At 39.6% G+C, this 13140-nt stretch overlaps 1 protein-coding gene across 3 annotated transcripts in view; it reads right to left on the bottom strand.

Annotated features, from left to right (window-relative positions):
- RFC1 (replication factor C subunit 1) overlaps window positions 1-13140 on the bottom strand; it is a 73990-nt gene that overhangs the window by 47634 nt on the left and 13216 nt on the right. For all 3 annotated transcript variants that reach the window (XM_048848547.2, XM_048848546.2, XM_048848548.2), the window contains one exon: window positions 12034-12153. In XM_048848547.2, the coding sequence (XP_048704504.2) occupies window positions 12034-12153 (120 nt within the window). The remainder of the gene's footprint in view (window positions 1-12033; window positions 12154-13140) is intronic.

Raw genomic sequence — 13140 nt, 5'->3', positions numbered from 1 at the left:
GTTAGACCTCAGCAAGTAAATTCAGCTTGCAAGGCTAACCTAGCAACCTACTAATTAAAGTACAAACTAGGCAGAAGTCAAAAGCAGAGAGATCGAACAAAAGTAGCACTGCCTTTGTGGGGAGACTTGATCTCATTCCTCAATTAAACTAACTTTGTTCTAGCTGTATGGAGAGCCAAGGGCAAAATTTGATCTCTTCTCTCTAGAAAGCTTGTAATACAGCAATATCAGGAAACAAAATGTAGTCATACCAAAAGTGTGACAGCAACTCAGAGTAAAAAGGCCAACAGGTATTATCCATCAAAGAGCAGAGGAATTACCTCAGACAAGTTAAGATTTCTTTCCCAGTCTGTACTGCAAATATTCATTTATATAGCAGGATACAAAAAAATAACAGTCAAAGAAAATAACGTTCATGGTCCTGATAAAAAAAAAAATGTATTTACACCAGTTAAAAAGGGAAAATTATTCTGAAACTTTAAAAAGAGCAATGATAAGTTATAACTCCACGTGTTACCGTTAAGAGAGCATCCCAGGGCTTCCATAAATACTTATTTCTGACATTACCTTTCAGACTACAATTAAAACAGGAAAAAAAAAAAATCTCTGCCAGGCAAATGACTAACATTTCAGAACTGAGATAATAATCCAATAGCCAACACAACAGATGGGACTGAGAAACTTTTGCTGTTATAACGCCTCATTTTCAAACACATTGCTTTCATCCACAAAGAAGTTTTTCAGAAGCTTTTCATGACTGTTCTGTGTAGAAAAAGCAGCGTGTGTATGTGCGCACGCGGACGCAAGGTCCCAATTCCTTCAGCCATTTTTGAGTAGACCAAGGCTAAAAAAATCCACTTTATTTGTGTTTAAAAAAAAAAACAACTAACCAAAAGATCTGAAGTCTGAAAGCTAAAACCATTAAAATAGTTTTAAACATGAACGGTCTTTGCTTGGTTTTGAAAGAAAAACAAAATTAAAAAAAAATCTGTCAAACTGTAGCTTTGTTAAATCAAAAACATCTTCCCTTCAAGCAAATTCATATCTACAAGGATTAAAATTTTACAGTAATGAGCACAGAAATAAAACTGATTGGACAGAGGCACCTTTTAGATAGACACACTGTAGCTACAAGTGCTTCTCTTGAAGTGCAGTTTTTAAGCACTGTTTAAGATGAAAACACTGAACTTTACAAAGCTTTTGCCACTTAATCCAGACCAACACCATCTCCCCTAAAATCGTATATTTCAATTATATGATCATTAGGATCAAACATTTAATTCACATTTCCTGAACTCAGTCCTTGTGCCACTGAATGCTACTGGATTCTGACACCAGAGCCAAGGAATTCTGAACTAAGATGGTGCACCCAATCTACTTTTAGTACACTCGACTGCTAATTTCACAGAGGTATCAATTCCTTTTAACACACAGGTGGGCAAACTTTTTGGCCCGAGGACCACATCTGGGTGAGGAAATTGCAGGGCCATGAATGTAGGGCTGAGACAGGGGGTTGGGTGCGGGAGAGAGTGTGGGGTGTGGGAGGGGGTGCAGTGTGCAGGAAGGGGCTCAGGGCAAGGGGTTGGGGCAGAGGAGGGGTGCAGGAGGTGGCTCAGGGCAGGGTGCAGAGAGGAGTGAGGGACGTGGCTCAGGGCAGGGGATTGGGGTGCAAGAGGAGTGCAAGGTGCAGCAGGGGGCTCAGGGAAAGGGGTTGGGGTGCAGGCAGGGTGCAGCAAGGGGCTCAGGGCAGGGTATTGGGGGTGGGGTGCAGGAAGGGTTTGGGGTGCGGGCTCGGGGTGCGGGCTCCAGCCCGGTGCCACTTATCTGGAGCCTGCCCTGGCCCCCCCACTGTTCCCAGAAGCAGCCAGCACCACGTCCCTGTGGCCCCTAGGGGTTGGGGAGCAGAGGGCTCCAAGCACTGCCCTCACCTGTGGGTACCACCCCCGAAGCTCCCATTGGCCACAGTTCCCCATTCCCGGCCAATGGGAGCTGTGGGGGGAGGTACCCACAGGCGAGGGCAGCGTGCGGAGCCCTCTGCTGTGGGCCCCCCCGGGGCCAAAGGACATGGTGCCGACTGCTTCCGGGAGCAGCGTGGGGCCTGCAGCGCCACAGGGGTGGCAATCCCACAAGCCAGATCCAGCCCATAGGCCGTAGTTTGCCCAGCCTTGTTTTAACACCATGCAGATACCTTTATTAGATAGGCATTTTAAGTGCACGTGAATTAATTATCAGTTAAGAGAGCGCATTTCACTGGCCCTGTACTCCCAGGATACTTACCTGTCCCCACAAGAAGTGTGAACTCATGCTCTCTATTTTATCTTTAAAATGTGCACAGGAAATTGACTTGCAAAAACTGTTCATAAAAGAGTAAACTGGCAGTTAAAATTTGGGAAAAAGATTCTTATGGCAAGATTAACTGTGCCACACTGTACACATGTAAAATTTTCTAGTCCTGCATTTCTTGTTATGTTTATATCTCAATATATTATTGTTTATGCTTTTACATGCATCACAGAACAAACATGTGCAACATAGAGCCAAATTACCTAATATAAGAAACTTGCATTTTCTGTAATTTTAACTGTACAACCTTAATTTGTTTTTAGCATTTAATTATAAAAATTAATAGTTTTAAATAACTCAAGGTCTCAAATATCTATACACAAGGTTTCGGATCAGGCCCATGAAGCTACTCCAAATGGTCAATTTTTGAGACCCTGCTCCGTCAACTATTTCACTTGCAAACTGAATTTCTCATGTTGCTTTCTCCAACTATGATGCTTTGATTAGCTTCATGTGCCATCAGCCTCCAACTCAAACCTCGCTTTGCCTCCAGCATTTATAATGGTGTTAAATATATTTTAAAAAATGTTTAATTTATATGGGAGGAGGTCACACTCAGAGGCTTGCTATGTGAAAGGGGTCAAACAAAAGTTTGAGAACCACTGACAGTGCTTTATTCTTTCTAAGCACATCATCCAAATTACTGTTGTTTATACAGATCCTATGCCACTGTGAAAAGCAAAACGCTAGTTCTATACAAATTGCAATTCTAACATGGAGACGTAAGCAAAAACATGAATGAATTAGTACATTCCAAACGAATAAAACATTATTTCACCATGGTGTAAAATACACATCAACTGGTAGCCCATCTAAGAGCACAATTTGTTGGAGGTTTGTGACACACTGTACCTCAGGGGAACACCCTGCACCCCCAAGTTCACCCTTATAATATGATTGTGTGGTATCCAATGCAAAGTTTGTCAGGTCAGGTGTCTTCAGAAGGCTCATGGTGCACTGAGCATTGTTGTTATAGTAATGTTATAGGTTGTAATTTCATGTGTATAGTTATGAGGCTGAAAATGTGTCCTCATGGCTTAAAACAATCCCAGGCAAAACTCTCCAGGAGCAGAGGGGCAGTTCACACCTCATCAGGGCACATATGGGACAAACCCAGCCCAGCCTCACAGGAACGAAAGGACACTAGCCTAGGCAGCAACAAAAGCTCTGCTGGACTCTCGAGTGAGTCACCCCCACTTCCCTTGGTCAGTTTGGGACTACAAGGAGGAAATGCTCACCCAACTCTGAAGGGGGAGGGGGGGGAGGAGGAACGGCGCAAAGCCAAGAAGGAAGAACGAACATGATAAAAGAGAGACATTTACCCTCTCTCTCTTCCACCTCCATCTACAGACACCACTACCAAGCAACTGAAACGCTGATCAAAGGGGAGTGCCTGGCTGAAGGGCAACCAGCCAGCCTGTGGTAGAAGTATCTAAGTTTGTAAGTGCACTGAAAGCGTTACAATCAGCTTAGAATGCATTTGGCTTTTATTTCATTTGATCAAATCGGACTTCTTGTGCTTTGACTTATAATCACTTAAAATCTTTTGTAGTTAAATTTATTTGTTTATTCTACCTGAAGCAGTGTGTTCGGTTGGAAGCATGTCAGAGACTCCACTTGGGATAACAATTTCTTTGTTAAATTGATGAACTCATATAAACTTGCAGCGTCCAGCAGGCATAACTAGACACTGCAAGATGGCGGTTCCTAGGGTTGTGTCTGGGACTGGAGATATTGGCTAGTGTCATTCGGTTGCACAATCCAAGCAGCAGCTGGCCAAAAGTGCTCACTCACGTAGCTGGGAGCAGCTTACATGCTACAGGTTGTGCATGAACAGCCCAGGAGTGGGGGGTTCTCACAGCAGAGCAGGGTAAGGCTGGCTCCAGGAGTCGAGGATTGGAGCGACCTAGCAGATCACCAGTCCAGATAACACCAGGGGGAACATCACATGGTTACACTAGGCTCTCCTCCTTTCTCAAAACTCTCACTCAGGATGAATTTCTCTTACCTATTGCTATCATATCAGAAACAGCTCTCTTCATTTCTAACCTCCCTCTCTGCTAATGCCCAATGAAAACCCTTTTGCTGGACAGCAGCACTGTCAACAGCAGAAGTCAGCCAGCCAATCACCACCCTACTTGTGCATCTCTAATGTGGCCATCATAACTGACCTGGAGATTACGATTACAGTATTTAAATTTCCACATGCACTAAATACATATCTACCACACTCTGTAAGAGTTATTAGTGAGTGAATGCCAAATTAGAAAAACAAACCTTAGATATCAATACATCAAACTAGATGGGTTTATTACTTTAATAAAAGTGAGGAGACTTCACAGAAGGAATAAAAAAACTATATAGATAGTAAATTTCTTCAGGATTTCATGGTAGGACCTAGGAAATACACCCTGGCAGTGCATCATAGCGCTTATGTTAAATTTTTCTAAATACCCTTGTTCCTGTAATTCGCAAGAGAGCTCTATTAGACTCATAGACCAAATATCAACTACATTAACTGTTAAAGTTCATCAGGTGCTTTAAAGACTAAACATTAATAGTAGTATTTAATATCTATCAAAAGGTAGGCAAAGAAAAACCCTATGCTGAGTCTCAGAGCCCAGGTCAATTGACTTGGGCTTGCGGGGCTCCAGTTACAAGTGTAAAAATAGCAGTCTAGAGTTCACACTCGGGCTGGAGCCTGTGCTCTGAAACACTGCAAGAGGGGGGAGTCTTTGAGCCCATGCTCCCACCCAAGCAAGCATGTCTAGACTCATTTTTAGCGCAGCAGACTGAGCCCTGAGAACCTGAGTCAACTGAACCAGGCTCTAAGACTCAGTGCCACAGGTTTTTCTTTGCAGTGTAGACACACCCTAAGGTACATATATGACCACCATTACCATCATATGTCTCACAAATGTTAATGTATTTATCTTCACAACGCCCCTCTGAGATAGGAAAATGTTGTTATTACCCCCATTTGACAGAGAAATGAAGCAGAAAGACTAAGTGACTTGCCCAAGGTCACACAGGAAGTCTGTGGAAGAGTGGGGAACCCAGGTTTACCGAGTTCGAGGCTACCACCCTAACCACTGGACCCTCCTTACTCTCCACTGAATTTCAAAGTTCAAATTCTGTAGGGATCTTATTTTTGTCTCTCTCTCTCTCTCATATACACACACACACTCTCTCTCAAGAGGTACTTTTCAACCGCGGACAATCCTACCCATCCACCAGCATGGTTACTTAGTTCTTTAGATTTAATTGGAATTGTATATTAATGCTGTAAAGCACCAGCGTAAAAAGTGTGACCTTTTTAAGTACCACTAACACAAAAGCAGCTTTTACTAAATTATGTTTTGCCATACTCACAAGCATTGTTGCAATCACTACACATCCACAAGGATATCGTCTACATAGTTATCTATGTTAGTAGTCAGGTATACATTAAGATCCACATACACAAAAACAAACAAAACAAAAAAAAATCCACACCACACACACAGTTCTTGCTAACTAGCAATCCCTGACGAAACCAGACCAGGTTCAATGCAGCATAATAATAGGTCATCTTCTACAAACAAAGCTCAAGGTCCCATACTTCATTAAACAGTAAAAAGTAAATGTTATTTAACAGGTACAAGAAGTATTTGTATTTCTCCCAACTTACTGGACTCTTTTACCAGAGATAATGATTAGCAATGGAGGCATTTATAAATAGCTCTTCCTTTTCCTGTTACTTGTAAGACTAATGGTGTTCTGTCCTTGATAATCAATAATCTAAATGAACGGAGCTTGATTTTACCAAGTACACAGCAATGACGAAAAATATTTGTTATGGGATTAGAACAGGTAAACCTAATGGTCTGTACAGCACGAAAGCAACAGTAAGATAAATAGAAAAAAGTTAACCATTTCATTAATCCAATCATTTACTCTCTTCTACAAAACAATGTAACTTTTAAGTCATATAGCATTTGTCATATAAATCAAATCCCAAAAAACAGAGTTAAACAGCAGAAACAGAAAGAAATGTAGAGGGATAGGCAAAGGACGAAAGACAAACTTCAGAGGAGATGGGGGGGAGAGGAGGAAGGGTGAAGAGAAAGAGAGAGAAAAACAACAGAACTATGCTTAGGCTATTTCAGACAAATAATTGCTACAAATAAGGCTGTCACACCAGCAGTGGTAAGGCTGCATGAACAAACAGAAACAAGACTGATATTACACAGAAGGAGTGAAAAGACAACTTATGACATAGGAGCAAGTCCATGAAAGTTTTAAAAACAAGGGAAATACTTTTGAACTGAATGGATTTGGGTCTGTACTTTTAGGAAAATATATTTAAATGTGAACAACAATATCTTGATTACACCAACAAAAGTAACGCTAGTTTTGTCTGACAGTTATTGTCTTAATGTGTAGGCGAATTAAAATATGCTCAACTGGCTATAAAACATTATTCAGTTCCAATGAAATGGAAAAATGAATCACACACATACTAGCAAAAAAAAAAAATATTAAATGAAATGTTAACCCTTGTATAAAGAAATTGCTTTAGTCATAGCCTAGGTCAACCTTACTCTGTGTGTACCTAGAACTCACTAGATAAGGGTAACCTTGAGCTGCAGTTTTCAGGGATTTCACTATTAACCTTGACCAATGTTCCTATTGTGTCAGCCGCAGAAAAGCTTGATCACACCACCTCGTTACATAACAAATCTAAAAATGAACCATTTCCACCTGCTCTCCAAAGAATCTGATTAGGCATCTGTTCTTGAGTCAAAGCCATCAAATATCTTTATAAATGTGGAAAAAATATCTAAAATCATTCTGGTAAAGTTTGCAGATGACAAAAATTGTTAAAGGGTAAGTAAAGGTTAAGTGAGGTCAGTTATGTGCATAGTTTCATATATGGATAGCTTAGTAAACTGGGCTCATTTGAACAATGAGTTTTAATACAGCTAAATGACAGGTCATGAATTTAGGAAGAAAGAATGCAGGTTACACTTACTGAATATGGGACTACATTCTTGAAACTGACTCTAAAAAGGATTTGGAGATAATCAACTGAACAGGAGCTCCTAGCCCCCATTCCTCCCTCCCATTCTCCACCTACCAGATTTGGAAGGGGGAGCTCAGGACCTCTGCCTTGCAGCAGGGTAGGGGCTTCTGCCCAGCAAATGGGGGGGTCGGGGGCGAGGAGTCGTCCTCAGAGCTTCTGCACCATGGGGTGCACCTGCCGGAGCTTGAGGCTTCAGCAGGAGTGGGGAAGCCCCAAGCCCCAGCAGGCGTGCCCTGGCTCTCGAACTTCTGAAGACTGTTGTATGTGGCTCGGAGGGTAAGTTCAGCCACCCCGGTACATGGCATTGAGACCATTAGTGAAATACTGTACTCATTCAGTTCTGTGTCCACACTTAAAAAAAATTGGAAAGGACTCAAAAGAGCTGCAAGAATGAGTTGAGGTCTGAAAAATGTGCCTTACAATAAGAAACTCTATTTCGTTTACTTAGAAGGGGATTTGATCATGATATCTAAGCAACTGCATGGGGAGAAGTTTCTGATGGTAGTAAGCTCTTAAAAATACAAAGCAAAAACATAACAAGATCCAGTGCTTGGAAGCTGAAGTTAGATACATTCAACCTGGAGAGAAGGCATAATTTTTTAACAGTGAGGGTAGTTAACCATTTCCACAACTTAATAAGAGACACTGTGAATTTGAGGTCCTAAAAGATAACCTAACCAGAAGTTATGAACCTAATACAAGAATTACAGGATGAAATTCTATGATTTTTGCTGTACTGGCAGTCAGAGTACAATGACTATAACTGGTCATTTTCTGGCCTCAAAAATCCATGAACATGTAGTTTTCCTAAACTATAACTGCACTAAAAAATTATGCAGCAAAAAGCCATGTTTAAAAAAAAAAAAAAGGTCTGGTAAAGAGATAAGCTTGGTAAAATAATATGTGGTTCAAGTTGGGTACTTTTAGGCTTTACAGTAGGGAACATTAATTAACCACCATACACAGTTTCAAGTGCAAAAAAACTGAGGTACACCAGCAAGTAAACAAATCGAAATTTTAATATACTTCCACTTTAGGTAGTTTCCACTTTAGGTAGTTCAGTGTACTGAATTTGAACATTGACATATTATTTACAAAAGGGGTTTTTCATATTTCAAAAAATTAATCCTACCTGCTTCTGCTGGAATCAAATGAAATAAATACGCTCCTTAAATTTTAGAGTACTTGCAATTACACTATTGTCAAGTGCTTCTGCTATCGAATGCTTTGTCTTGTGCCATTTTTTTCATAACAGTTCTTGTTTTAACTTTAAAAAAGTTGAAAATAATTTTATTTTAAAAATGGGGGGAGTGGAGGGGAAAAGAGTATAAACATTGTAACCTTGGCTAGAAATGTGCATTTTGGTTTTTGGGTTTGTTTGTTTGTTTGAAGAAGTATATTGTCCAAAAACATCATTTTGCTTATTATCAGAAAAAAAAAATCATCATAATTAAATTACCAGAAATATAAAACAAAATACAGGTAGTGCTATATATGCTATGAACATGCATGTGTTTTATTAAACATATTATAGATTGGTATCTAGAAAATATATTAATCTAATAGGTATTTTACTTTGTGTAACACTGACAGTTTAAGCTTTCAATAGGACATTAATTTAGCAGGTATTAATTTTAAAAAATTATTTTGTTTTAGACAATACACACAAACCCCAGTCTTTCAACAATAATCCAGCTGTCTGGAACTTTTAGAAGCTCCATGGCAATATAATTAACATTCTTACTTGGATAGCAGAAATGATTTCAATACAGTGTAATCATATCAGTTGAGCCAAATTTCTAGTTGTTTTTAAGAGTATTCAGGCTGCATCTTGTTGAAAAGGTACTGCCATTCGAGAGGGATGGGTAAACTGTCACTCTTGTACTTGCTTTCTAACTTGATTGTGTTCTTGTGTGTACATCAAGATCTTCTCTACAGCATGCTTTGCAAACACTGGGAAGAGACTTTCCCAGTTTTAATTGCCCACATCCATGCATTAAAAGGTTTGATGTATACCTAGCACTACCTTAACCAGCTTACGGGGCTGATCCAACTCCCACTGAAATCAACAGAAAGATTTTCACTCACTGATGTTAAAGGAAGTTAAATTAGATGTCTGACCTCTGGAAATAAGCAGAGAGGTTTGAGGGCAGGTTGTATAGAAAGTGACTGTACTTAAGATGTGAGAAAAGCCAGTGCAGTTATAAGATACGGATGTCAAAAGAACATGGTTGACTCATTTGTCTCTAATGTGACAACTTCTCAAGCTTTGCCACCTGTAAACAGCCTTAACTGTGTAATATAAATATTATGAGACTGTACATACAGTAGAACCTCAGAGTTACAAGCACCTCAGAAATGGAGGTTGTTCATAACTGAACAAAATATTATAATTGTTCTTTCAAAAGATTACAGCTTAACATTGACTTAACACAGCTTTGACACTTTGCTATTCAGAAGAAAAATGCTGCTTTCCTTTTCTTTCTTTTTTTTAGTAGTTTACATTTAACAGTACTATACCGTATTTGCCTTTTTTTGGGGGGGAGGGGTCTCTACTTTTGCCTGATTGTGTACTTCCAGTTCCAAATGAGGTATGGGTTGTCTGGTAGGTGCGTAATTCTGGTGTTCGTAACTCTAAGGTTCTACTGTATAATCATCATGCATATTTATGAATTAATTCTAACAGCCTTGTTCTTTAACCCCTATGAGAAAGATATGACAGAGCACACAAAAGCTTTGTTTATATAGATATATTCCATTTCTAATTACTGACGATGGCTAAAAGATTACCTGTGCTACATTTTCAGTAGAGACAGACTACAACTGATGTCATTTAACTACATTACTTAATAAATCACATGCAAGCAGATTGACAGTTAGGAGCTACAGTTTTAAGACTTTTAAGAAGCAGCAATTATTATACTACACTTATAAAGGAATCTGCTACAAGTTTCATATTCTCAACTGCCAAGTATTTTTTTAATCATTGCTAGAAGGGAAGATAGTTTATCTTATTGTTCTACTTCATAAATAATCTTGCAGCATTCACATTCCTGGGTCTCATCTCTCTACGAATAGGGCAGAACTCTTCTAGTTCTTAAGGTTGTTTGACCCATAAAGAAAGTGGTAGCAAACAGGAACAGGAGTCACCATCCCTAACAGTGGTTAAATACCACCCAAGATTAGCCACTGCCATTAGAACCTTGCAGTTAGATCCTGGTTTTACCAGGAGGTAAATGCTCCACAAAGAAAAATAAGCTAATCACAAAACAAAACTGAAAACTTAATGCCTCAAAAAGTAGAACAAAAAGCCCACAGAAGTTTAAAGACAAGTCACGATCTCAAAGTTCCCCTCCAAACTCTGAAAGGAAAGGATGAGTTAGTAGGAATTCTGCAAGATGTGTTCTATGTAGAAACAGAAGGTAAAGTAAGCAGATCCGCCTCCTCTAAAGGTACCATCTGGGCACAATTCTTACTCCTGGAAAACAAATAGCTCAGGGATATCCCAAAAGTGCAATCAGAACAATGGCAACATCGAAAACAAATAATGCCAAACCAACAACAAACAAGACACTCTCTCATACGTCATCTACAAACAGATATATATTCTGAACAACAAACATGCAGCCTTAACTCTAACCATAAATATAATTCACCAAAGTGCACACACATGCAGATTCAAATTCTGTAATTGCCAGATAAAAGTTACTAGCAAATTTAGAACAGAATAACCTTAGAAAATTTAGAACAAACAACAAAGATCACCCATGTGCATAACTCTTCATAAAGACTACAGAATTGACTGTAAAGTCTGAAGTCAGTGGTTAAGTTCAGGGAAGGCAACTGACTCCTACTCACCACGTCTGCTCTTCAGGACCAAAAAATTTAACAACTTAGGAAGCTGAGATATAGGACTGAGTTTGCATGAATGGTATTTTTAAAGTACTACTATAGAAGAATTGTACTGTTATCAGCTTTCCTAACATCAATCTTCCTGATACTCTGATAGCAGATGGATTAATACTTTGACAATATATGCGTTTTTTTTTAAGGGTTTGAAAGTCAGACTCAAGGAGGTAAAGACTGAAAACAAAGCAGTTTTGCCACTAACGTTAATGAAGCAAGCAGTTGCAGGAGAGAAAAGACTGGCTAGTCAGATACCAAATGAAAAGCTCTCTGAAAACTTAGCTCTGTCATTTTAGAAAGAGTGCTCATGAAGAGCTTAAGTGTTTGGAAGTTATCCTTGACCCCCAAGGATTATAAACACATCACTTGAGGAAACTGAAAAGAGTGCATTTGCCAATTCCTGAGATGACATCCCTGACTAAACCAATGGAAACAAGGAGAGATGGTATATGCCTGACCAGAACCCAAGCAAGACTGACCACCATTTCCAACACCAAAGGGAGAAGAGGACTCTAACAGCCCCAATGACCACTCATCATCCCATAACTTTTAGCCTGTTGCTAGGCTAGCAAAGTCTTCAATGGCACATTTCTAAAGCTTACCGGTCTCTTTAAAAAAAAAAAAAAAAAAAAGCATTTCTCCTTGAATGTTATGTTTAAATATTTAGTAAAAGCAACCCTCCCATAACAGCTGAATATATCATATGTTTCACACATTACCTGTCTCTGAAACATAAACAACAGGATCCTGCTTAAGAACTTTATCAGGTTTTGAAGAGGATGGTTTTCTCTCTGGTGGCTTCTTAGATTTCTTTACTGATTGCATCTCCTCTTCTGAATCTGTATTTGACCACAGGGAGAAGTATTATTTTCCTCCACATACATACAGTCTTTAAATAATAGTTTAACACATCAGTTATAAAAACATCCATCTGTGGGAGAAAAGTACTCTGCTGAAGCCCAGAATACAGAGAAAAATGAAGCTGTACCTCTCTAATTTAAGAGATCTGTGTCATGGCCGCCATCCTTCGACTAGGACAAGGACTAAATGGGACTTCCTCAAGAAGCCATCAATCACCCAGAAGAACTTTTGTTCAACAACAACAAGAAGAATTCCCTATTACCCACCCCAGGAACCAAGCATGTTGCTTCTGCAGTGGGATGAGCTGAAGCCTGAAAATTAAACTCCAGTCTGTGACCCAGGGACTTTTTTGTACCAACTGGCAGAATGCAGACAGGGTGCACAGTATTTTACAGGGATCTGCTGGATCAAATAACTCTGCTGAGAGCCAGTAATCCATTGATCATCATAATCATTGCAAAATGTATGAAGATAACATTTAAGGAGTTGTGTGTCTATACTGAAGATTATGTTCTTAAGGCAGATAACCAGGACGTAACAAGTCTCTGAAAGGTTCCTTTCAGGTAAGGGGTAACAGACACTTGTCTCCTCATCTGGTCATTGTGGATTGTGAGCATCACAATGTATGCCTATTTGCATACTGAGCCAGATGCTTATTAAGCGATTGCAAAAGGACTGAAAAAGCAGAGGGAACCCAGCATATTTGCTATATGGTTACTGTTCACAGCATGACGTGCGTGGTTCAAGGGAACACACTAGCAGATGAAGTGAGCTGTAGCTCAGGAAAGCTCATGCTCAAATAAATTGGTTAGTCTCTAAGGTGCCACAAGTACTCCTTTTCTACTAGCAGAACAAGTATTTAGTTTTTTAAACACACACAAAACTGGCACCCCTACATTTCTCTAAGAATGAAATGGTCAACAATCTCAGTGACTGAAAAGCCTGCTCGTCTTTTAAAGCATTTG

This window comes from Caretta caretta, chromosome 4 (genome assembly GCF_965140235.1).
Source record: "Caretta caretta isolate rCarCar2 chromosome 4, rCarCar1.hap1, whole genome shotgun sequence".
NCBI lineage: Eukaryota > Metazoa > Chordata > Testudines > Cheloniidae > Caretta > Caretta caretta.
The sequence above is the reverse complement of the archived record's forward strand: the minus strand, read 5'-3'. Positions and strand labels throughout refer to the sequence as shown.